Genomic DNA, 26,784 nt, shown 5'->3' on the forward strand with positions numbered 1-26,784 from the left:
AGTGCCTGATCCACGTTATTCGGTATTTCGAACGCTGACAAACGGTAAATCGCTGTCTTGAACGAGCCCCAAAAGCAACGGCGACAGGGGGGAGCGGGCCGGGGACTCCCGCGCCTGCTTTCGAAACGGGCCGCTAGGGAGATTTCAGTGGCGCCCCTACAGGCCGCGCTCGAGGCGTATAGAGAAGTGGTGTATACGTCTATAGTAGCACATACTAGAGTGTGCTACTGGCCAACCAAGGAATTCATCAAGACAAAGCTTCGCGTTCAACCATCATCATCGTTAGGTGTACGGGTGCATGATTTTTTGGTGTCCGGTGTCTACGGCCAGATGGTACAAGTATGTTATTTTACGAAAGTTAATTTTCGTGGGTGCTGAAGCAGGCGTTGCGGTGTATGCTATGGAGAGCTGCCTTGGAGTCTGTGAAAATATCTACTGCACCGATGGCTGGTGGAGAATGTACCGGAAGGCTTCCTTGATGGCGTGAAGCTCGGCTCATATGTTTCACGCTCGAGGCGATGAAATGACGAAATAAAATAAACTGAATGAAATGAAATAAATAAATAGAGATCGCAGAGGAATTGCGCTCAAGTGTACATAAGCCGTAGGCAAAAATGTGGTTTTTGCAAGTGCACAGCCGAATAATGTCACCGTATGTTAACTGTAACAGGTCACTTTCGACACATTCCCGGAACGTTGCATGTAATGTATAAAGGCGGAAGGGTTACAGGGTATGAAATAAGAAGCCTTGTGTTTTGGTGCCTGACGTGGAAAAATGCAGTCTTCAATGTTTTGCTGAAACTTGAGTTACCATTTTCTATGATACACGTTATTATATAGGTTTTGGCGTTCTGAGCTAAGCATTCCTTGGATAACGCTTGTGTAGTAAGGTTTCCTTAGCTCCCACATATAGCTGACCACCAGCGACTGCGTTGAGACTTTTTGGGCAGGCAATGCGGATATAGTTGGAGTGTGTGATTGATTGCCTCGTTCATCGTCCCCACGCGGGTGCTTGCCTCTGCCAGAAATGTACGCAACGTCACGAGTGTTACCCAACATGTCCCGTTTCAGTATAAACCACGCAGCTTCATGCTCTCGATACTTCCTGTCTGTACAAATACATGTTCGGTCACAATACCTCAGCTCCCCCGCATAATCACAATTTACAGCGGTTTCAGCCGAGCAAGACGACGCCGGGCGCCTTTCTGGCGAAGGTATTGATGCTATAAGACAGCGCCTCGCATGCCAACGTAAACACAGCGGCATAAGCTAATCTGTGGTGTAGGGACGGCGTGGCCTTACGTAGGCTACTACAAAAGCTTAGCTGACCAATTACCTGCAAAATGCCGAAAGTTCTCGAATTTTCAACTCTACTATCAATAGGCCTCCTGCTCTGCCCAGGGGGCGCTGCGCAAGCGGCTTCCGGGCAGTACTTCCGGGTAGTACAAAGCTGTACGGGTCCCATAGGATCCCGTGTTGACAGAAGCAAAATGAGCTCGACGCTCCCGATTATTTTGCGACGTGGTCACCAGCTCATCCCCGAAGCGTCCGATCTATTTCAGCGATCAACTTGGCATTAGGGTAAAAAGCTTTGCAGCGCTAAACACGTTTACGGCGCCGACGAAAGTGCCGGGACCGTGGCGGCGTCTGCTACTCGCAGGTTCACCGATCAATGGTCGTACGAAGGGAAATTTTAAGTGAAATTTATAGTGTAAACTAATACTCTAGGTGACAAAGTCTTCTCAAAAACAGCCGATCAAAAAAGAAGAGTGACGCAATCGACGATGATCGCGCTTTAAAAAGCCAGCGAGTCCGGCGGACCGCCGGCTCGCCTGCTGCGGTGCGCCGCTCTTTTGCGTACCTGCACACTATGCGTCCACTTTCATTAAACAGTGCTCGTTTGCGTCGCCGTTACGAATACATGGTGCAGCCTTAGCTTGCAGTTTTGCTGCGTGTCTCAGTGACAAAATGCCGCGAGCATCAGAAGCGTGAAATCTGTTTTACGATTCCGAAATTAGTGGCCGTAAAACAAAGTGGTTGGGGGAACTAAGAGGCCGCTCGCTTTCCGTGTTTGCTCTCACTTTACTTAATTACGCTCTTGCAGCATACATTCCCAGTTCGCACTTAATAGCCTAGAATGAGGGTCACCAACGGCCGAGTTCCATGCAGCCGACACGGCGGAGGGCTGGACGGCAAATCGGGTGGGAGGAGGAGGGGGGCTTTGAATGCAAAGAGAAAAAAATCACCGAATTTCTGATCATATTTGACAATAATCTGGCGAAGTGTGAAGATGGGGGGGGGGGGGGGATTCAACTGGAGGACGCCAATTCTCTGTTCTGGTCTCGCTGTCTAACTCCATTTGAAATAAAAATTGGCGTGTCGGCGTTCAGATTCGGCGTCCCCTGCACTAGAAAACCAACACAGTCAGTGATGATCGTATATGTAAATATTCGGGGCCCCGCGGCGTGTATGCGGCTGTGTTATGTGATGTTACAGAAGTACACATCTCTGCAGGCAGCGGGCGTGTGATTTGGTGCATGCTTTGCGTCCTTTAATAGCGCCTATTTGGCGCTATTGCCCCACCTACTCGCCAGTATGCATGTACCCTGCCCTTCGTAAATTGTGCGGCGCAAAACGTTACGCAAGAATCATTTAGTTTGCGAAAATACGAAACAAAATTTCCACTCGTTTCAAAGGCGGTGCCAGGCCAGCAGTGTCAGCTGAGTCGGCTGCGCAATTCTTGCGTTCACTTGCCAGCTCCCGCTGAAGCAACCTTTTGCAGTTACCTCAGGATATAGGATGAGCAGCGTTCCGTGTTTATGCTACTCGTGAACTTTCCTTTGTCGACCGCACGCAAGAAGAAACTGTAACTGTCGTCAAACAGTTAAACCACCTGACCTGGCGATACTGTCCCACGCCGCGACCACCGCGACAGCTCGCTCAAAAGAAAGCCGACAAATCAGCTTGTTTTTGCGGATATTATTTTGTTTAGCCTCTGCAACTACTTTAAGGGCTATTTCATACAATATGCAGTCATTTAAACACGTTACAAAGCGCCACAACCAACTTTCACTCTGGCTTATAATTGAAAATACATGGAGGGTGGCGAGGGTCGTCTGCTTTTGTACTACCCAGAGGCGTCGGTCACTAGGGGCGCTGCATGTCGCCAAAACTCCAGCGCAGGAGGCCTATATGCGGGTAAATGCAGCACACGAGAGTGTCCGCGGTAAGTAAAATCCCCACCCAGAAAGCTGCAAAAAAAAAAAAAAAAGCAGCAGCGCTGAGCATCAACTCGGTATTGGGCATTACACTCTCCCGCGCCTTTGCTGTTCGTATCAGACGAACACACGTAGGGGACACATGCAGCAGCGAAATCTGTGTACAACCGTTTCTGGGGGTGCTTCGCTGCGCAGTTAAGACCAAAGGTGCTACTTGTGCTATTCCAGACGGCCCGAAATTGAGCGGAACTAGGGAAACACGAGCTCCAGCGACGCCCACGCAACGTAATGATAATATTTCGGGGCGGAGTTCACGCGATTTAAAAATGCCATTCATGCTATTTGCTCATTATTGGGGTGACGTAACCTGTCCAGGGGAGCGCGTTTCGTGGAGGCGCGACTACTGCGTGGCGCATTTTTCACTGCGTTCTCTCGCTCTACTGCTGCAGTGGTATTCGTGTCCATGCTTTTCTTTTGTCTGTGTAGGAGTTTATTGATGTTATAAGGGAACGCCAACTATCTAGTTTGGCCTCATGGCGCACACGTTTTCCCATCGCCTTTCCCCTTTTGAACAGTAAAAAGTTTCCCGAAGTGGGGTACCGGCGGTGGAAACCCCACGGCTTGTCCTGGGCGTCTCGCGCCCGCCTACAGTCCTCATTCCACCACGGCCTCCTCTGGTTGCGCGGTGCACCAGAGGCTGGGGGAATTGACTTTTCGGTGGCATCGAGGATGTGCGCCGTGAGAAGGTGGGTAGCTGCTTCCACGTGTAGGTGTCCAATGGATGTGTGGAGTAGTTTGGATGTTTCTGTAAATGTACTTCAGTTCGCTCTAGCTTCATTGAACCTGTTATGGGAAGGTGAACTGTTCGGGCCTTTACCTAAGTATGTTAATGTGGTTGGGAGGTGGTCACTACCATATGGGTTAGTGCCAACATCCCCTTCAAGAGATGGAAAGAGTACTGCAGTGCCAACAGCCAAGTCGAGGTGTAAATAAGTGTTGTGTGGTATATTATGGTATGTAGGCTTGTTCTTATTGAATGGGCATGCTCCCGAAGATGTTGGATATTTTTCGATAAGGCGACCTCGGGCATCCGTGCGAGCAGAGCCCCAAAGAGAGTGACGGGCATTGAGGTCGCCCAAAAGAATGAAAGGTGCGGGCAGCTGATCTACAAAGCCCTCGAAATCCGAGTTAGAGAGCTGGAAATCAAGAGGGATGTAAACGGAGCATAGTGTTATTACCCTATTAAAAATTATGGTACAAATGGCAGCAGCCTCAAGGACGATCTGTAACTGGATAGTAACACGCCAAGGACTTTCGGGCAGTGATGGCCACACCCCCAGAAGATGTACCACCACCATCCCTGTCCTCCCTGAATACTAGGTAACTATTAAAAAAAATTGTATGTTTTGAATTTAAATGTGGTTCTTGTAGGCACATGACACTTGGCTGATTGGAGTGCAGTATCTCGTGCACATCGTCAAGATTTTTAAGAAGGCCTCTACAGTTCCATTGAATTATGTTTTCTCTTCCCATTATTTAGTGTGAGAGCTACCGGAGTGTGTAAGTTTGTGTCGCCTTTCGGGGCTGTGACTCTCGTCTTTTTTGGCTTGTCGAATGGCTTTGGCGTCCGGACGCGTTCCTTGCGGTGCACCGCAGACAAGAACGGTCCGATGTCCATTTCGTCCTCGGATGTCCGCGGAGGGCCTGTGTGATCAGTCTCCTTGGACCGGGCACCCTTTTGGGCGCGCGTTTCCTTGCCCGCAACCGCCGAGGGTTTCAAGAACGCCTCGGATGGCGCAGGAGGTGCGGTGGAGGTGGGAGCTGCCGCTGGTTCCTCTCTCTATCTCCTGCGTGCCCTCGCGTATGGTTTGGGACAGTGGATCGAAAGTGGAGGATGCAGCATTACTCCCACCAGACGTGGTTGTCTCCACAACCAGTGCTGGCTCAGCGAGCACTGTTGAGACGGGATGGGCCACCACAGGCAGCCCAGGGGGAAGAGGGGGGGGAAGAGGGGCGGGCGTGGGGGGACAAAGTCTCACTCGCAGTACTGTGTCCCCGCCGAAGCCAGACGCCGCTCCGCCCCCCGGCGAACGGCGTCGGCGTACCTGCCCAAGGGAAAGAGGCGAACCACTTCCGCGCCTCTGGGAAGGTGATTTTTCAGTGACCTTGATGCTGATGATTTTCTTTCTAATTGAAACTTTTCGCATTTTCTGGAGTAGGCCGCATGTGGACCTTGGCAGTCTACGCAAAGAAATTTGCACGTTACAGTTTTCGGACGAGTGGTCATGCTGGGCGCATTTTGCGCAGGTTAAGTCGGCCGCGACACGAGTTTGTGCCGTGTCCGAAACGTTGTCACTTGAAGCAGCGCCGCGGGTTCGGGATGTAAAACCGGGCTAAACATCGGATGTAACCTGCGTTGATGAGTTCTGGAAGCGTCGACTTGTCGAAGGTGAAGATCAGGTGCTTTGTCGGTATTTGTTTGTCATCTCTGCGGATGGTTTTGCGCCTGACCGCTGTTACGCCCTGACTATGAAGGCCCTCCAGCAGATCAGCTTCAGATTCATTTAGTAGGTCATATTCGGAAATCACGCCCTGGGAGCGGTTTAGGCTGTGGTGGGGCGTCACTCGGATGGCCAGATTGGCGATGCGGGTTTGTGCAAGTAGTTTATCAGCCTGATCCTGGCTAATGACCTCAACAAGGATTTCACCAGATTTGTTTTTTGGCTGTATATGAATCGCCGGTGACACCTTAAAGAAATTTGGAGACTAGAAGTACTAACTTGGAACCAAAAGGTTCAACTGGTCAACTGATTTTATCACTAAGAAGCGAGAGTAGTTGTTCGGTTTCGGAATACTCAAGTTAGGAAGTGGTGTGAAAGAAACTTCGGATCAGCCCTTTTCGGGGGCCGATCATGTTTGGGGTGGGGTTTAGATAATACCATAAGCTATATAGTATAAAAGCAAAGGACGGGTGTACTTCCTTCGCTCGGGTTACCCTGATACCGAGAGAGGTCGCGGAGCTCCCTGCCTGGTAAACTAACAGGGAGCCCATCCGCAGGAGCTTGACCTGGGCTCCGACGGCCACCGTTTGAGGTTTCTACCCTTCGCCTCAATACACATCGCCACGGTAGGATCCAGCTTATGTATGGGGGCTCGGGGTCCGGGATGTCGCCAATACCGTCACCATAATTACTCAAGGTGCCCCGTGCGGGGAAGAGCGAAAGGTAACAATTTATACGGGTGATTCCGTGCTGCGTCTCATTTTACAATTATTTCAATAATTTGTTTAGAGAAATTGGATACATACTTCGAAGCCGTGTACGGCTGGTGCGTAGCGTGTGACACAAAAATATTTATAGGAAGTCAATATTCGTTGATGAGTATGGAGTTGTTTTCGCCGGTTGCTTCCTACCCCGCCCCCTTCTTCCTATTTTGCATTGGCCCGTAGCCAGGATTGTAGCGAAAAAGATAAAGAAAACAAGAGCAGCAGCGGCGCATAGCTGGCCCGCAGAGTGGGAGACGCGCGCATCAGCGGAGTGGGCTCCCAGCGCCGGCTCATTGCAGGGGCCGCAGGCAGGAACTAGGCCCCTTGCGAAGGCCGTACCAATGAGCGCACGTTGCCGCTCTAGACCGGCAGTGGCGATTCCTGACACCGCTGGACTACCGAAGGCAGTCCGGCAAGAGACGGGACCACCGCAGCATCTACAGGTGTTGTAGAGGGAGCAGGTGGCTGCTCAGCCGTGGGCTGGGACAGCAACACATCGGCAACAAGGCTGCACTGTGTCGCTGTGCTGACCGAACGCCGCCCCAGCCCACGGCGGGCAGCGTCTGCATAGGATGCGGTCGAAAGCAGCCTATGCTTTTGGCGAGCCTGGGCAAAGGTGATATTTTCTGTTAATTTCATCTGTAGAATTTCTTTTTCTGCTTTGAATTTTGTGCAGGTTTGCGAATAAGCAGCGTGTGGGCCAGTGAAATTCGGGCATTTCACTGTGCTGTTTCGAGAGTCATCAGGCGGATGGTCAGTTTCTGCACATGTAGCACGCGTCAGATTTCGTCGACACGATAGAGTTACATGGCCATATCGTTGGCACTTAAAGCATCGCCTGGGTTTGGGGACATATGATCGTACATTACAGCTTAGGAAGCCCACTTCGACATTTCGGGTGGGGTTGTGAAATCGAATGTAAAGACAAGATGCTTTGTTGGGATATCTTCATTTGCTCTCCGGATTACAATTCATCTGATAGCAGTTACTCCTTGAGGTTGAAGCACCTGAAGAGGTTCCACCTCTGTCTCAGACTAAGTCGTTTTCAGAGATGACGCCGTGAGAGGAGTTTAGGGTTCTCTCTGGAGTCACAGTAAACGGCAGGTGAGCCAACGTGGCTTGTTTCGGGAGGTTTTTGCTTTGGTTTTTGCTTTTTACTTCAAAAAGTAGGTCACCGGATGAGAGCTTTTTTGCATCGTAGTCTGAGCCACCAACAGACTCGGTGCATTTAGCCAAGAGAATGACTGACTTCTTTGCAACCGGGTGTCCTGTGTGGAATGGACTACAAGATATTTATGAAAATGTTCTGCCTTCTATTTAGAAAGTACTACGGTGCGGCCTCTTTTGGGAGGCCGATCATTGGAATGGGTTTTTTTAGAAAATGCCACACGCTATAGTATACAGCAGGGGACGGGGGTACTTTCTTCGCTCGGTTTACCCTGATACCGAGAGAGGCCCCGAAGCTCCCTACCTGGTAGACAGGCAGGGAGCCCATCCGCCGGAGCTTGACCTGGGCTCCGACGGCCACCGTTTGTGGTTTCTACCCTTCACCTTACAACACACCGCCACAGTTGGTTCCAGCTTATGTTTGGGGGCTCGGGGTCCGCGGTGTCGCCAATACCGTCACCATGATTACTCAAGGTGCCCCGTGCGGGGACGCTGTGAAGGTGGTTGGAAAGCAAAGCTGTAAACGACACTCGTAACCATTGCCCATGCGACGTCACTTGAATTCACATACGTGGCTCTAAAAAGAATGAAACCAGAGATTCTGCCAGCCATTACCTTGGAATTCGCAGGGGGCCCGAGCGCAGCAGTAGCGTCGGCCACGGCCGGGCTGTGCGGCGGACGACGCCGCCGCTGTAGCCCGGCGGTGAGTCGGAAGTGAGAGAAAACTGAGAGGATAGTCTTTCGAAGTGTGGGACAGCGGAACCTAGACACCCTGACGTGCGGGCTACATCCCCGCGCGACACCAGCGCAGACAGCGAAACAACCCGGCATGCGAGCTTAGTGATTCCCATTTATACTGTTTTAAACTAGTTAGTTTAGTAATTTTGAGAATAGTGAGAAAGCTAAGGTAACTTTCATAATCTCTATTTATCAGAACCAGTTGCTCCTTACGCCTTTTGTAATACCTGTTAAAACGCAACCCAATTGGCATTCGCCATTGTAGAAAACGGAGTCCCAGTAAGGGCCAGCAGTGCGCAAAAGGTGGCGTTTATCTAGCAGCCAGATGTTTGTATGTGGTGTCTACATTTTGTTTTCCCGCCTTGAAAACCAATCCTTAACGTATCTGTGCCGTCGACCGCTTAATTCCGTCGGGTCCGGGTTACCCAGGAGGTGCTCTTGAACAAGCGGTGCAAAGGAAGCGCACAATGGACGCGAACCTGCGCTAAAACCGGTCCGAAACAACCGTCGCTCAAGGAGACGACAAAGCCAACGGAATGGTCCCGCCGATGAGCCCGCCGGCTCCAGCGCATAGGGAACCCTGGGTACTAGCGGCCTATCGCCGCGCCATCTACACTGTGCTCCGTGAGTGAAAACCGCCCACCCCCTCCCAGTTGCGTTGAAAGTTTCTTGTCCCGCACGCCACGAAAGAACCGTTGGCTGGTAGAGGTAGAAAGCTGCGCTTTAAAAACTCTTTCGGGATAGATATATGCCTGCTACGGTGACCCTGAACAATGAACCACGCTGCAGCAGCTGCGAACATGAGCTTCACGAGTTAATTAGGCCGTACAATATCTATCCCCGAGTTTCCTCCGAGTTCTCGTGTCAATCACACAATCAGCCCATTCGTGGGCGCAGCGTAGCGACCGAAGCCCCACCCAACCATGGCTGCCATGACGTCCACTTCGCCGGTGGGGTAGCATGGCAGCCACCAAGTCACTTGCATTTGATGCTCCGGTAACATAGCTTAGCATCAAACAATGGACGAACGAAGTCCCCAGGGCGCCACCAGTCAAATGCTGCCGCAGTCGCGGGGGGTCCTGTCCGCACGAGGAGTCCCATCCAGTCCGAACGATAGGAGCGGCCAAGACAAAGATTTTCCCACGGCAGCCGTATTCATACACAGCAAAAACACAAGCGATGACACACCTTCAACGTCTAAAACAGACTCGCAAAATGTTGAAACACGCTTTGATACGCTACTCTGGGGCGATATCTCAGACTACGCCCGCCGTGCGTACGTAAACAGCAATCACGTTTGACAGTCGGGTGAAGGGCGCGTTCCTTTTGCTACAGTGAACTGCTTCGCTTACTTGGTCTGGGCTTGCGCTGAGCTGCACTGGAGCCAAGGTAAAACCACGTAGGAAACACATTTCAGTGGAAGAACAGAACACGGAAAAAATCGGAGCCGCCCCGCGCCGCTTTTAGAGGGCGGAGCTTTACAAGAAGGCTGGGGCAAGGCCGGAGTTTTAAAAGGAATAGGTAGGTTATCTACCTTATGCGACGGAGTGCAATCGCAACTCCATTATAGATGGCGCTGCACGCTGATGTACGCACAAGCCGTGCTTTTTCAACGTGAGCGGCCTGAACTGGGCGCGATAATAATGCCAAGCGTGCACCGCACGATTGCGCCGGTGTCGCTTGAGGTTTGCCGGATCACTACTATCACTACTTTGTTAACCCGAGCAGGTGGAAACCCGGGAGCGAGCAATCTAGGGCCTTCTGTAATAGAGCCCCAAGCGACGCACCTCGAATTGCGTGCCAGCAGTCCGGGACGCCAGGGCGCACTCCGGGTGATTTGGAAAGCGCGCGATGCTGATACCCCGACGGCCGCCGCACAGGATTGCGTAGCGCATCTTTTCCGGCTGCTGCGTCACTCCAGCCCATTGGGCTTCGCCTGTGGCCGGAGCGTAGATCTGCACAGAGGCCGCCGTGAAACTGTCGGCTCCAACCTGGAACGAAAAAAATTTGTTTAGCGCAGACTTTCGCGGCCGTGGGGTAAGCCTTTTAAAGCCTTTGTTGTCGCTTCTAGTGGAACTAAAACTTTGCACCTTCATCCTGATGCCGCTGGACTCCGCATTCCCGCACAGAGGAGAACAGTCCCGATAAATCATCGCCTGGTGAAACTAGGGCCCACCTCTCTACGGCGGACAGTCACATTACGGCTGTACTTCGGGATGTGACAGAGTCTCATTACGGAGAAGAGTTCATTACGGCGGAACACGTCGTGATACTGCGGGCGGGAGGCTGTTTAACTGGCTAAATGTGCATTACTGCGGAATGTGCACTACGGCTTAATAGGCATTTGGGAAAAGGTTCACATTGCCGGGCCACTTCCTGTGTTAAGGTGGTGCATTACCCCAAAATTATCTAAATGTTTCAGAATATTTATAAGTCTGTATCCCTAAACGAAAGTCCTTCTAACACAACGCAGCCCAGCGGTACCAAAACTGCTGCTTACACTCGCAATCGTCTGCCAGAATAGAAGGGAATACTTCCAACTTGCCAATTATTATCCAAGTTTCGCGCGACCGGGCACTTGTAATGAGGCCCAAACAGTCTCATTGGCTCCGCAACAGCCCGCCGCCCACGCCACTAGTAGATTTCTCGATCGCCTATTTGTCTAAAGTGCTTTTAAACTGATACACTGAAGTCTTTACCACCGAGAAGTCTGGTTTTATCTAACCGTGCCAAATGTTATGAGGCTGCAAATTTTAAAAAGCTGTACAAGTTTATGGATACAAACGCTCTTTCGCAATCGCACACCTCAAGAACGAGCGTTTGGTGCAAAACGAGTTAATTCTTGATCTAGGCAACTCGGTTGCAGCCAAGTAACTCAATATTTTCAGGTGGAATACTTACCAGCAGTAAAATGTCATAGCTGCTTACTAGGTTAGAAATGATGTTCCCGCACACTTTCGCAATGACGCCTCTTTTAGCATTTCATAATTGTGTATTAAAGTACACACACTATGTACGGGAGAGAAGGAAAGTTCGGGTAGTCATTGCACAAAGTCGTTTGGTTTTAAATACAACAAATTAGTAATCATTCATAGGCGCCAGACTGGCTGCGTGTCAAGAAGTTAAGCTGTGAAACGCAAAGCCGTTGGTTAGACGCCCTACTGCGGCGGTTGTGCGGCTTTTTTGTGACGCAAAAAAATAATTGAAACTATATGAGACTCTGCGCGGGCCAAAAATCGGCTTGTGCGGTTACAAAAACCCCGTCTTGTGAACCCCCCTTACTTACTCAGGCAACTTAAGTAGGCGACTTAACAATGTATTCGACATCCCGTTAACAAGTCTCTGATCCTCCTTCATTTTGTATAGGCTGTGGAACCAGAACCGCAGCGTTGTTTTGAGCGGAACTGAACTCAACCACCATTTTTAGCACGGTGAACGCGAACCGGCACTGATGCGGAAAAAAATGTCTTCGTGAACCGAAAAGCGATGCTTAATTGGCGAACCTCTTTTGTGATAATGCAAGACATTTGCCCCGAAAGCGAATAAACGGATTCAAAGCGTATAGGACGACTGAAATGCGCAAAGAATTTCTTGTTTCGTGAATGTGTGTAACCCAATGAAGCCGAAGCAGCTTCGCCACCACACGAATCGTTCGGCGCTCAGTTCTTTTTGCGTTATGGCAGCATCTGTTGCAATGCAACGATGAGTTCAGTCGAGGAGGAACCAAAAAAATACTGTCGATCTTGCATTGTTTGCTTGGCCCCTCTGCTGAGCCATGGCCATTGTGAAAATGGGACCACACCTTTGCGTGTGGACCGTTCACCGTCTTTATATTCGCGGCAGTTGGAACTATATGTGCTTATATGGTGATGCATAGTTTTTTTTTGTGTTAGTTTGTTAGTATTTTGGGAACATGACGGGATACGCGGTTACTGACATAAATGCACGGTTTTTTTTGTCTCTTTATTGGGCCGCACTGACTTCAAAACACTGCTTTCGCTGCAGAAGATCGGTTGCGGGATCGCCAGTAACGGCGGAAGCCCTTTATTTTTATATTTTAATTGGTGCACGGATTGGCCTAAAGTGCGTATCGGTTTAATTGCGTTGATTCTTTTTGTTTACGTTCATAGGGCAAGCTCTTATGAGCTACCAAAGGAGGTTAAAGTTCCTCTACATAGGGGCATCACCTCACTACGGCGGACAGTCGCATTTCGGTGGAATGTGTGTTACGGATGGACGCTCCGATACCACTGAAAATCTCATTACCCCGAAAGATGCGTGATGTCTGAATGTCGCAACAAGGCGGAAAATCTCACTACGGCGACAAGTGCATACGGATGAGTTTTGCAACACTGCGAAGAGTCTCAATACGATTAAGTGTTGCATTACGGTGGGACGTCGCGATATGCAGGGCGGGAGATTCTTTCATTGCGGCTGAATATGCACTGTGGCTGAAGAGCCCTGCGATAAAAGGGTATTAATGGCGGTCCACTTGTTGTGTCGAACTAGAACATTTCGCGAGAGCCAATTACAAGTTCCCGAAGAGTCGGGATAAATGGAACTGGTGTTTTTCAAGAGGCGACCTCTTGTTTGTCCGGAGCACTCTAAAACTGAAAGTTTGAACTGAACTTTTTGTTTACCACAAGCTTGTTTGGTGTTCTTTATTCATGCCGAATTTGATAATGGTGGGAAATTTTAAAAATCCGCATATTTCGCCTCGATTCAGGGACACAGCGTGCTTTCTGATACGCAAAGCTCCATAACAAGCGCTTTCTTGCAAAAAGTCGTCGTAACTTCCACTCTATAAATTCGCGCGCAACCAAATTACATAACATTTTGGTACTAAAATGTCAATTGTCAAGTCATATTTACGGAGTTTGCGTGTCAGAATTACATTGACTAACAACTCAAAAATGACGTTCTTTTAGCATTTCAATTAATTGTGCGGTACTTTTATCAAATGTTGGCTAAGTACAGTAAATGAGCTGGCAAAAGTGGTATTGCACAAAGTTGTTTGGTTTGAAATCAGGCCACTTAACGATCACTCTCTACCCACCGGAGTGGCTCTGTGTCTAAGGAGGTAGGCTACGAAACATGCAATCATTCGTTAGGTTGCCTGCTGCGGCAGCTATTTCTTCAAAGTGGACAAAAAAAAAGATCTATTTTGTGATGGCGCGAAGTTTAAATAGGTGTGGGAACGTGTTTGTAAAAGCCTGAGGTTATGGGTGAGCATCCTCCCTCCCACCGGTCCACAATGTAAGCCGGACTGAAGATGCTAATGTTGCGAAGGCAGCATATTTCTAGTTCCTGTTCTTGCCGCCGTGCCCGCTCATTCAATCATCGCTCCATCTACCATGGTTCGTGCCTGAGGTCCTGCGCCCAGGAACAGTTTTGGTGGTGATGCGGTGTGTTCGTCCCCATCCTGGCCTTCAGCTTCGCATCGCCTCGGCCCTGAAGTGACTGTGGTGGGGATGTTGGCCGTGTCGGGCCGTCCCAGCCCTACCGCAAGCAGCACGACCACAATATTCCACGACCCGTGACCTGAGAAGACGAGATGAACCAGACCAGCTGACGCAGAACGAGACCAGCCGCGATCAGTTGGCCGTTAGTCCCCCTCCCTTCCGTTCGGCGCGGCTCCAAGCGCTTGAGCATCTCTTCTTGGCCTTAGCGAGCACCGCTGTTCCGAGGCCATTGCTCACCCAGATCATCTTCGTCCGTGGCGGCGAGGTCCATCTCCGTGGTAAGCATGAATAAAAGGGGCGCGCAACAATAATGTAATCCTATGATCCTGGTAGCGCGCGCAGATTGCAAGGGTGACCAAGAGAAATGTCGCATTATCGCACTTTCGGCAGCCTGCAGGCGACATAAAAAATAATCCAAAAGGGTGCCATGTTGGGCTAGTTGGTGGTTTTCAGATGCAAGGGAAGGAACAGCGCACCCAAAGCCCCTCTAGTGCACTGTAATAATGCATCATATTCTACCAATGAAACCGATTGAAACTGGTCTCGTAAACTGAATTCCAGAGATCGAAGCTTCCTCATTTTCCGCTATGCCTGTGTTGTTGGAGGTTCAAAATCATACTCGGGAAAGGTCGAGCTTGGTACAAGCCATGGCGAACAAGTTTATTGTCATTATTTCATCCGTTGTGAGATTAGCGAGGGGTCGCAGCTTTTTCGACATAGTAGTGGAAGCTTATTGCCGCTTTTGCAATACAATGCAATACATTGAACGTTGAGAACCTGAACTACAGCATACAACTCTTTTGTGGGCCTTTCATGCGCACATACCGCGCAAAAAAGGCACGATGCGCGTACACAAAGTCCATTCCGCCGCTACCGCACAGCGGAGCATCCACACTAGCAGTGCGACGCTGCCGCCACCTATATATCGATCTAGCGGCGAATAGGGTCGCCGGACGGCGGCGCCAGTAGTGTGTGACCAAATAGGACGAATATCCAGAGTACGCCAGGGACCACAGCTAGGGATTAAATTGTGGACGTGGAAACTCCGATGGTACAGCCCGAGGTCTCACTGGCAACGTCGGCTGGTACGTCAGGGAGGGGTCCTGCAATGGTCTCGCGGCGATGTCGCCGTATGTGATGGGTGCAGCAATCGGCACGTATTGCAGAGAAGGCGGAAGTGCTTCGGCAACTTGATCTCGGGTCGCATTCCCGAGAGTAGGTGCTAGCGTTGACATAGGCTTTGCCGTGACTGGTGCAAGGGACAACTGACGGCCCCCTCCTCCCGAACGAAGGACCAAAGGGTCGGTGTGAGTCGCCGACAAACTCCACACACAGTCATCCCGTTCAAGAGATGGTCGAATGAGAGCCCGTTGTTTCGGTAAATCATCGAAGCTTAGGCACAACTTAATGACTTCTGTGATTGTGCGTAAATACCTGGACCATTTGGAAGGCGTCATCTTCAATTCCTTTCGGGATGTGCTTGATCTTATCAGCTTCTTGCATACAGGGGTCGACGCGCCTACACAGGTCGACGACGCCTTCAATGTAGCTTGTGAAGTTTTCACCGACCTGCTGGTTTCGTAAGCGCAAGCGCTGGTCCGCTCGAAGCTTGCGCACGGCTGGGAGGCCGGCAACCACAACGAGTTGGCCCTTGAACTCAGTCCATGTCTCGATGTTACGCTCGTTATTCCGGTAACAAAGTTCGGCGACGCCGGTCAGGGAGAAGATAACGTTCATTAGTTTGAGGACGTCGTCCCACCGGTTGTATGGGCTCGGCCGTCCACATGATGCAAGCCAATCTTCCGAGTCATTTTCATCGGCGCCGTTGAAGTCCGGCGGGTTTCGCTGTCGTACGGCACCGGAGCGCATCACAGGCGGAAGCGAGGGCGCAGCGCTCTGTTGGCTTCGCTAGTCACCACTTCGGGTGGTTTTTGGCTCCGCAGTTGCAGGACTGGATCGTTACCCTGGCTTATCCACCACTTAAAATAAGGTTTATTGAGAAAAGTTGCTGTGCAGGTGAAAGGTAAGGAGGATATGCTCCGAGCAGTCGGCGCCGGAAGAAGCAGTCAGTAGAGGGAACCCCGTTGCTCTAGGCGATTAGGGTGCGGCTCCCACGTTCCGCTTCTGCTGCTGCTGATGATATGCTGGCGCACATCACCCGCAGGAGATTGGTGATGGTCATTATGCTTGAACAAGTAGGAAGGCTCGTTAAGAGTGTAGGCACGATCTCTTACCGAGCCTTCCTATTTGTTTGTAGGGTTGGCGTCACTGAAACATGTGTGCGGCTGCGACCGCTTCCTGTAAACTATTTCCGTAATGTCAGTGACCATTGGAATGCTGTGCCCCCAGTGATTGTGTGAGATCCTTTATGTTATTGCTTTGCGCTTTCCTTTCTTGAGCAGAGTGGCGCCCTTCTGAAGCGAGCGGTCCCTGTCACTCTTTCTACAAGCTGACGAATGATAGAGGACAGCGTTTTGAAAGATTTGTGTACTCTTCTCTCTTCTATGCATGTTTAGGTTTGTTTTTGTCTTCTTTTTTTCCTATCAGTATCTCTTTTTTGTTCACCTTTACCTCAACTCGCCGAGAGGGTGTGTTTGTTGTTGCTTTTCTCCCCAAACCCCCTCTCCCTCTCTCTCTCTCTCTCTTTTTCGGCGTCGTTGGACGACGAGCCTATAAATACGTGCAGAGAAATGCGAAATGTTGTCTTGATAAAGGTCGGCATTCGACCGAAACGTGGACCAATAAACAGTTTTGTTAGACGCTATACCTATTTTTTACTATATATATATATATATATATATATATATATATATATATATATATATATATATATATATATATATATGTCACACAGAAAATAAGGGTTGGCAGTCACGAATACCTAGGAAAGCAAAGGGTAGGTTGTAGTGGGTCATAGAAGTGATGAAGAATTTTTTGAGTCAAAGAAAGTGGTGAAAAAATACCCGCCGGATGGGATCCGAACACACGACCTCCAGAATACCGGTCTGGTGCGATAACCACTACGCTACCGGCGGGGCTGTCTCCCCACCACTTTCTCGGGTATTTATGTTAAGGGTGTTATGTTTGTTTTCTGCACTTGGGGTTCGTAGCCAGCGCCACCTGGACTACTCGGGGTGAAGGGGACCTTGTTTTTACCCCCGGGTAGTGACTCGAGTGTCTACGACATGTCGAGAGTGGTCAACCAGGGTTGAACCCTCTTAAGCTACCTTTGGCACCAAGACTTCCCTCGCTAACAGAGGCCCTCGCTAAGCATGTAGCGAATCATAAAATGGGAAATGAGGGGCTCGGTGAAATAAGACAGAAAATAAGGGTGGCCAGTCATGAAAACCTCGGAAAGCAAAGGGAAGGTTAAGGTTGTGGTGGGTCATAGGAAGCGATGAAGAATGTTTTGAGTGAGAAAGAAAGTAGTGAAATATATAAATATAAATATATATATATATATATATATATATATATATATATATATATATATATATATATATATATATATATATATACATAGGGAGTAGTAGAACTTTGAAGATGGTAGAGAACACAAGAGAAGAAAAACTTCGAACAAGGTAAAAGCACGATTGTGGCCTACGTTTCAGCAAAGAGAACTTGCTTTCCTCAGGGCAATCTCTCGCCTGGCAGGCACGGTTTATATAGGGGTAGGACCCCAGGTGAAACGAGAGGGAAAGATGGAAGGGAAATTGAGCAAGCTCATTTGTTTGGGAGTGTGTCGGGGGAGAGATTGAGGGGCCAAAAAGGTTGTCTAGTTTAAGCCGTGAAGTAGGTCACACGGAAGTCAGCTGGTGGTTGATATTCGTGGAATTTTTGCAGAGAGGATGAGAGGGTGTTTATTGACCCTCCGCGGGGTTTAGGGAAAGGAACCGCCGGAAGCAGACCAGGCGGTGGGGGTGGGGTCCTTATCAGAAACTATCTGCAAGCCTCAGGTCAAAAGAAAAGATAGAGACGGGGGGAAAACTAACTAGGTCAAGGAACAAAGAAAACAAAGGGAGAACAAAATCAGGTAACGAAACCACATAAACCCACACACAAAAGAAAAAGCAATGACCCGGCAACTGAAATGGCACGTGTCACCCACGGCAACATTCCTGAAACAGGCCTGTCCTGAAACTCAAAAACGAAAAGATAAAGTTAGAGTGACGCACGGGGCACAAGACCACGCGAAGTAAAAAAAAAGAGAGAAATAAAATAAATAAAATTGGATTCAAAAAGCAAAGGTTGGAGGGATGAGGGCGAGTATTAAGCTAGACGCTAAGGAATAAAAAAAAAGAAAAGAAATTAGGTGACCAGGTACAGAGCAGAGTGAACGGTCATAGTCTTTGGATGAGGTATATGCACGAAAATGCCTAATGCTGTATTCCCGGTGAATATCGCAAGGATTCCAAGTTGCCCTTAGACGCATTAATTCCAGCAGGTTCCATGGAGTTGAATTTGTGAATTAAGTAGGATTCTCGGTATTTCCTGTCCCTAGGAGACTTAAAATTTGACTGAAGTATATATAACTTAAGGTCATCAAAATTGTGGCCTGGTTGGTTGAAATGCTGCGCTACAGCTATGGAGGATTTGCCAAGAGTATCTGCCCGGTGACCATTAAGCCGTAGGCTCATAGGTGGACTCGTTTCACCTATATACTGTTTGTGGCACATTGAGCATTCCAACATATACACAATGTTGGATGAAGTGCACGTAAAACTTGAATTAATCTTGTGGACATAATTACTGGCTGTGCATTTTACAACGCAGTCTGTTTGCAGGTGCCTACAAGTCTTGCATCTGGGGCGGGAGCAGCTGGCTATGACTGGTTGCTTTGAAAGCCCTGTTTTAGCATGCACTAAAATATCTTTTAGATTCCTGTTTCTCCGGTAGGTTACCCTTGGTGCTTCCGGGAAAGTCTTTTTAAGTCGGTCGTTACTGGCTAAAATGGGGTAGTACTTCCGCAGTATATTGTTTACGTTTGGGAGGGCGTTTGAAAATTTAGTTATTAGGGCAGGTGGCCTGGCGCTTTCGTTTTGCCGCTGTTTGTTGAGAACGTCATCCCTTTAGATCTCCTTTTGTCATCTCCTGCCAGTATTCTGAAAAAGAAGTGAACTTCCGAGATACTACCGTCATTCTAGACAACGGTAAACTTAAAACCACGCTTTTTAGAAAGCCAACAGACAGGCAGCAGTACCTAGATTATAAAAGCCATCACCCCAGACACTGCAAACAAGGGATCTTTGTAGGACAAGCCACCAGGCTTAGAAGAGTATGCAGTGATGACAGTGACTACGTAGAGCACCTAGACGAACTCAAGGCCACCCTTATGAACAGGAACCACCCCAAAAGCTCGCTCGATCAGGCGTACCAACGTGTGTCTAATCTCAAAAGGGATGACGTTCTCAACAAACAGCGGCAAAACGAAAGCGCCAGGCCACCTGCCCTAATAACTAAATTTTCAAACGCCCTCCCAAACGTAAACAATATACTGCGGAAGTACTACCCCATTTTAGCCAGTAACGACCGACTTAAAAAGACTTTCCCGGAAGCACCAAGGGTAACCTACCGGAGAAACAGGAATCTAAAAGATATTTTAGTGCATGCTAAAACAGGGCTTTCAAAGCAACCAGTCATAGCCAGCTGCTCCCGCCCCAGATGCAAGACTTGTAGGCACCTGCAAACAGACTGCGTTGTAAAATGCACAGCCACTAATTATGTCCACAAGATTAATTAAAGTTTTACGTGCACTTCATCCAACATTGTGTATATGTTGGAATGTTCAATGTGCCACAAACAGTATATAGGTGAAACGAGTCCACCTATGAGCCTACGGCTTAATGGTCACCGGGCAGATACTCTTGGCAAATCCTCCATAGCTGTAGCGCAGCATTTCAACCAACCAGGCCACAATTTTGATGACCTTAAGTTATATATACTTCAGTCAAATTTTAAGTCTCCTAGGGACAGGAAATACCGAGAATCCTACTTAATTCACAAATTCAACTCCATGGAACCTGCTGGAATTAATGCGTCTAAGGGCAACTTGGAATCCTTGCGATATTCACCGGGAATACAGCATTAGGCATTTTCGTGCATATACCTCATCCAAAGACTATGACCGTTCACTCTGCTGTGTACCTGGTCGCCTAATTTCTTTTCTTTTTTTTTATTCCTTAGCGTCTAGCTTAATACTCGCCCTCATCCCTCCAACCTTTGCTTTTTGAATTCGATTTTATTTATTTTATTTCTCTCTTTTTTTTTACTTCGCGTGGTCTTGTGCCCCGTACGTCACTCTAACTTTATCTTTTCGTTTTTGAGTTTCAGGACAGGCCTGTTCCAGGAATGTTGCCGTGGGTGACACGTGCCATTTCAGTTGCCGGGTCATTGATTTTTCTTTTGTGTGTGGGTTTATGTGGTTTCCCTACCTGATTTTGTTCTCCCTTTGTTTTCTTTTTTCCTTGACCTAGTTAGTTTTCCCCCCGTCTCTATCTTTTCTTTTGACCTGAGGCTTGCAGATAGTTTCTGATAAGGACCCCACCCTCACCGCCTGGTCTGCTTCCGGCGGTTCCTTTCCCTAAACCCCGCGGAGGGTCAATAAACACCCTCTCATCCTCTCTCCAAAAATTCCACGAATATCAACCACCAGCTGACTTCCGTGTGACCTACTTCACGGCTTAAACTAGACAACCTTCTTGGCCCCTCAATCTCTCCCCCGACACACTCCCAAACAAATCAGCTTGCTCAATTTCCCTTCCATCTTTCCCTCTCCTTTCACCTGGGGTCCTACCCCTATATAAACCGTGCCTGCCAGGCGAGAGATTGCCTGAGGACCTGAGGAAAGCAAGTTCTCTTTGCTGAAACGTAGGCCACAATCGTGCTTTTACCTTGTTCGAAGTTTTTCTTCTCTTATATATATATATATATATATATATATATATATATATATATATATATATATATATATATATATATATAGGCAAGAAAACCGCTGGTCATTAAGGGTAACAGAGTGAATCCCTAGAGAAGGCAAGCGTTGCAGGGGGCGGCAGAAAGTTAGATGGGCAGATGAGATCAAGAAGTTTGCGGGGATAAATTGGACACAGTTGGCACAGGACAGAGGTAATTGGAGAATAATGGGAGAGGCCTTTGCCCTGCAGTGGGCGTAGATAGGCTGATGATGATGATGATGATGATGATGATGAAGCCGAGCTTCTTCGTGCTAAGCAAGCTAACTCCCACGCAATACTCGATCGGCCCGTGGCCCAAGTGGCTCTTCTGCCTTCTCGTCGCCGGGCGTGTACCAAGCCGAATACCCCCAACGGGGAATTGTCCTTGTATGAACGACTGTGCCAATTACTGATATCGCGTCCATAATAAACGCTACAATATATATATATATATATATATATATATATATATATATATATATATATATATATATGCGTGTGTGTCCGCGTAGGGACAGTATCACCGGAGGTGAGACTGACTGTCCCTACAAATTTAAACGGTATTTGTCCAGAGTTGTCGTCGTTGTTGCCTGGCCCGGAAGCAGAGCATGGGATGCGAGTAAAGGAGAGCGTTGAGGCCTAACCTAACAGCGTGACGCCAGAGGAAAGGTCAGCGGGAGCGCAAATGGAGCGAAGGAAGATAAGGGAGTCAGGGGATTGAACTAGCCGGGGCGAACGACCCCGTATCTCGTACGCTGGCGCAGCCGCGCGCCTTATCTCACGATTTCGCTCGGGCTGCCGCGGGAGGGGTGGCGCTCGATCCAGCGTTGACGATGAAGCTGCTGGTACAAACTAAATGAGAAAATGAAACAAGTGTGGAGAGCTCCGTCGCCAAGAGCTGTAAAGAGCAAATCGAAATAAAGCAAAGAAATCTGAAAGATTGTTCCTGCTATTTCTTTTCCTCGTAGCACAGGCGCACTAGGGAGATCAGCCCGAAGTCGGGAGCGTGAGGAGCTAATGCACTGACTTATGTTTGACCGCGATGAGAATTTGCAAGGGAGGAAGACGAACGACGGGGAACATATGCATGCGCAGCCAACTGCGCTCGTTTGAGTCCACTGAACAGTCAACTAAGGTTCTCAAGTTTGTGATTTGGTGAGCCCTTTTAGACTTTTTAGGAGTAGCACGATAGGCATCTTCCCGTGGGGGTAGTCACTCCGCATTTTTACGGCATAAATTGACTGCGCTGTACCTTTTCGACTAAACCCAGGGCTGCCCGTGCAGTCTAGTCCACTCAACTTCAGAAAGACAACTATTGCGAGCTCACCGAGACGGAGTAGGCCAGTTTTTGCTGGTAGTCGGGCGGCAGAGAGCGCCGTATCTGGTGAAAGACGTGCGCAGCGTACACTCGGGCCCCGCTGCAGCCGATGAGTCCGCGCAGGCGCAGTGTGTGCGTCTTCACAACCGCGTACTCGCACACGGCCAGGGCGCGCACCAGGTCGTAGTGCTTCACGACGTCTGGATCCGGGGGCACCGCGAGAATCACCTTGAGTCCCAGCGCGGCCAGCTCATTGATGAAGGCGATCAGGTCGTCGGTGTCCGTTGGCTTACCACACGCGTCCCCCGGATGATTCCAGTCCACGTACACGCCCTGCATCGGGTGGGCAGCTTTTCGCTCACGAGCACCTGTTTCCCACTCATTGCCCACGGCGAAGCGTCACTTAGCGCTATTCTCACCTTATAAGAGCTGTGCATGAGTACACGCGACTTAGGGGAGAAAAGTTTGGCCTGTATGTTTGTATTTCTCTCCGTCCGTCCGTTTCTTGATTCAGCCTTCCGGCGAAAAGTTTAAAAGATTAGAATTCGTCAAGAAGTCTATACAGAAAGAACCGCCCAATCTACTAAAACTGCAAGCGCAAGTCACACACGTCCCAATTATTTAGCGCGAAGGAACCCTAGGGTACATTCGAGGCAAGATGTAAAGAATTAAGGCGCAAGTACCGCGTTCTTTGATTTACGAAAGCACATTGGCTTGGATTTTGCGCTAGCAAGTGAGAAAGAAAGCACAGAGTGTCGAAACAGACGCAGAAAGGCTCCATTCCGTGCGTAACAAAGGCTGTCTCTTCTGCTGTTCTAGGCAGAAGAAAGACAAAAGTTTAAGTAAAAGATGGGTGCATTTCAACAGACGACGCGCAGGTAGTGCGAAAGTGGGATTATGTAATTGCATTGAAAGAGCCTCCATTAGGTTTACTAGAGAACACAGAGGGGAGAAGAGAGAGAGTTGTGAGAGCGGGCGAGGAGTTATGGGGCAGGAGGGGGAACGGTCGTCGTCCTTCGACTACATTTGCAGTGAAGACAGCACGTACGAAGGCAATTCTTGTATTGCCTTTCGTCATGCAAAGCACCTTCATCTCATGAAACAAAGCCCTTCTTTCAGCAACAAAAAACTGTTGAGGAGGAACTCAGTCTGCTGCAAAAGTTTACAAATCTTGCACAGGGAATTAATCCATGCATTGTGCAGGAGAAGGGTGGCATGGTGGTACATGCTGCGTGCCTGGCTCCATGGGACAAATTTTATCCGATTGTGCCTACCTTTTTGGTGGAGTTACGGAACCGTGAACGCGACTATGTTCACACTCTTGGTTCGTAGTTGCGGTGGTCCTGACAAAGCTTAGGTTCATGTTGAGGGGCCGAGATGCCTCTCATTCTTCATCCGAGGCAACAATGAGGCGTGAGTAAACAGGAGGCGGAGTGGCACATGAAGGTTGCCGAAGAAATAGCAGGACCTCCCAAACGGGAATTATGCAATGAATGCTCAAACCGCTCTGATATACTCCAACACGATTGGGCTCGGCTTCAATACCAGGGTGTCGAACCGGAACCGGAACCGAACCCGAATTTTTGCCCAGAACCGGAACTGAACCGAACCCGTATTTGTTCCGCCATTTTGAAACTGAACCCGAACCTGAACGAATCGAAGGAACCGTTCCCAACCGGTTCCGGGGCTTCAAAGCTCTGATTTCTAGTTTTTGATTATGGTGGTCTACCTTGTGTCTGAAGGTATTTTTGCCACTCTCCTGACAGCGCCACCAAATATTGCGCATAGTGTGTAGTCGCACAACCCATCAGTTTTTCTTCCTATTATAACCCTCAATATAATGTAAAGTTGTCCGTATATGAGACTGAACAGACATATGCGGCAGGTAGCATAGCAGCGACGCCATTACAGGGGGGAGTAACAGCTCGGCGTTTTGTCCTCCCGTTGCTCTCTAGATCGGCGGGGACGAACATTTACTCCGCGAATTATGCACACAGCACGCACACTCCCACAGTTACTCCTCTTGAGGAGCAACGGTCGCTCGCGAGGACTAACAGCTGTAGTTAGTCCTGTTTTCGTCCTCTTTGGCTAAGAGTGTATACTTTCAGTTTGTGTTAGATACTGTTCATTTCCCCAATTTTCTGTTAGCATTAAGAATAAGTTATGCTTAAACGTATATTTCGAGGCAACATATCATGGCTTATTCATCGTGGTTCCCATGTACATGGTGTTTAATATTGTGTAAAGCTTTCAATGTGTTACTAATTCGAATGCATCCCTGACCCCTTATGAAGGCCTCCAATGACATCATCAACTGCTGGAGTGTTGTATACGCTGGGTTAGTTGGTGCTGTTCCCTGATGGCTAACAGAGCAAAAACTAGGTTAAGACACGGAAGGGGGGGGAAACAAACAAGCGGTGTTGTCACTCTCAAATTCTTAAGCACTGCTCTTAAAGTCTGCTCACAAAACATACCTTTCGATAAAACAACGCATTGGTCCTCTTCCCCCGTTAAAAGCAGTTTCAGGTCATTGTTTACCATGTAATGTACCATAACGTTCCAGTTGAAGCTTATTTCGGGCCTGACTGTGGGCCGCACGACGGAATCCATGCACTCCCCGATGCGGCGCTGCTTATTACCCTCGAGAACATGTGGAGCGATGGCATGGGCTAATAAGCTAACCTTTTTCACTTTTTGAAAAACGGTGCTCAAAGGCAAACTTTGGGGCTAACTGCAGAACTTAGCGATGGGGCTCCGCGAGCTGCATGTCACCCAACGCGTGCACTTGTCCTTGCTTTGGAGTGGATCTTTTCCTGGATGGAAGGGTATGCCGGACGATGATACAAAACGCTTCCGTTACTTGATCAGCGGAAACTATAGGTACTTAAAAAGCGTAGCAGATCAACCAATTTTTTAATGCGAAATTTTTTGCCTTATTCTGCGAAAATACGCGTGTGTGCGGGCGTGCTTGTGTGATTCTTTGATGGTATTAAATACGATGGCGGTCGGGCAGGCTCTCTGCTACCCAGAGAAATCCTGCCAAAAGGGTGCCCGCTTGTCAGTAAATTACACCTGTCTGTCTGCCTGCCCACCAGCCGGGAGATTTCGGCGAGGATGCGTGATTTGGAGACGAGGGGCGGCCCGTCACCAGCCACCCAGGAGGGGGTGTGGGACGCAAAGCCGTACCACGGCGACACTGGATGGAATAAAAAAAAAATATATGGTAGACGGGCGGTCGCCTGCTTTGTGGACGGACTGGCAATGGGTAGTCTGCAGGGAAGGTGACCATTGCCAGAAGGTTCAGGCCAGTGGCGGTCCCAAGGGGGGGGGGGGATGGGGCGTAGGGGGCGGTCGTCCCCCCCAAAGAGGTCCTCAGTTTCTTATTTTTCGTTTTTTTAAGAATTCCACCTGCGCGAAGTTAAATCCCAGTGGGTTGCACCGCATACGCAGACACGCCTCCATGGTTATCACCACCTCCACAGAATTGGCGCAAGGAGGGGAGCGATTCTTTATTCGCCTCGCCCCCTCCCCCCCCCCCAAATTAATCTCTGGGACCACTACTGGTTCAGGCGAGGATCCCAGAAGGGGGAGGCGTAGGTGGCGTCGGCGGCACCGGGGTCTACCGGTGCCTCCTGGCCCACTGACCAGGAGGCTACATGCTTGTCTGCCGGAAGACTGCGGCGAGGATGCTTTATTTGAAGACGAGGTGGTCGGTGAGCGGACTGGAACACAAGGCGGTACCGCGGCAGTTCCATAGAGTCATGTTCTTGATAGCAGCGTTTAAGCACCTGTTGTTCTCGTTCTGCGTAGTCTCTCAGGGTCAGCCTCGTTGTTACCGATACAACGGAGAGGCCAACGAAGATAAAGCAAGCATGAAAGTGGAGGATGAAAGTATGGCAAAAGTGTGAGCGGGAGGGCGGTATGCTGAAGCCGCGTGAAACATGCTCCCGGCGACGGCCCGCGCTATACGAGAGAACGCCAGAACTTAGCGCGAGCCGTCGTGTGTTCGCTGATGACGCGATTACTTCGTGAAACGCATGTGCTATACGCCGTCGCCGAGAAGACGGCAGTTCATGCTTCCCTCAACTTTCACATTAGGGTGTATCGTAATAGTCAGTCATTTTTTTTTTTGTTTATGAAACTGAGGGTTTATGAGCCAAGAGGAAAATTCAAATTGAATTATATAAATGACCTACCTGAATCAATAAAAACAAATTTGCGGTCATGAAGACTATTTCTTTCACATTCACACACACAAGCAACCTTAATTTTCCCTGTGAACCTTTTATATCGTTTAAGTTAATGTTGAATCGTTGACCTCCAATTAAAAACATTTTGCAGTTGATTGTGCAGTTAAAGGAACTCGGCAAAACTTCCGATAAACGCGTTCACTCTTTCCTTCGCGTCTGGAAGCACTGCGAAAGATCTAGGTATCGCAGCACGGAGCGGTGCTGCCTGCTTTGCTCGTCGCAGCAGATACGCCTTTCATTTCTGCCTTGCCTTTGTGGCTTTCTTCTAACAGCAGAGCTACTTCAGCTTGAACCTGGTTCTGTGGCGTCCGCAAAAAAATACAAAGAACAAAACCTGCGCTGCCCGTAATCGGTGCACCACCGCAGAGATGATTGTATAGCAGTGGATCCGGCTTTCGCGCCTGCTCGAGTGT

At 49.1% G+C, this 26,784-nt stretch overlaps 1 protein-coding gene across 2 annotated transcripts in view; it reads right to left on the minus strand.

Moving 5' to 3' along the window:
- Positions 1–26,784, minus strand: part of LOC144165037 (uncharacterized) — a 104,174-nt gene that overhangs the window by 11,102 nt on the left and 66,288 nt on the right. The window contains exons 1-2 of one of the 2 annotated variants that reach the window (XM_077695196.1): positions 22,131–22,574; positions 10,176–10,379 (exon numbers count right to left, since the gene is read on the minus strand). The exons of the other annotated variant lie outside the window; for it this stretch is intronic. Coding sequence (XP_077551322.1) covers positions 10,176–10,379; positions 22,131–22,460 — 534 coding nt within the window. The 5' untranslated portion in view covers positions 22,461–22,574. Of the gene's footprint in view, positions 1–10,175; positions 10,380–22,130; positions 22,575–26,784 lie in introns of those variants that run through there. 2 annotated transcript variants of the gene reach the window in all.

Source organism: Haemaphysalis longicornis, unplaced genomic scaffold, assembly GCF_048455015.1.
Source record: "Haemaphysalis longicornis isolate Haplotype H1 unplaced genomic scaffold, Haemaphysalis longicornis Haplotype H1 scaffold_14, whole genome shotgun sequence".
Lineage (NCBI taxonomy): Eukaryota > Metazoa > Arthropoda > Arachnida > Ixodida > Ixodidae > Haemaphysalis > Haemaphysalis longicornis.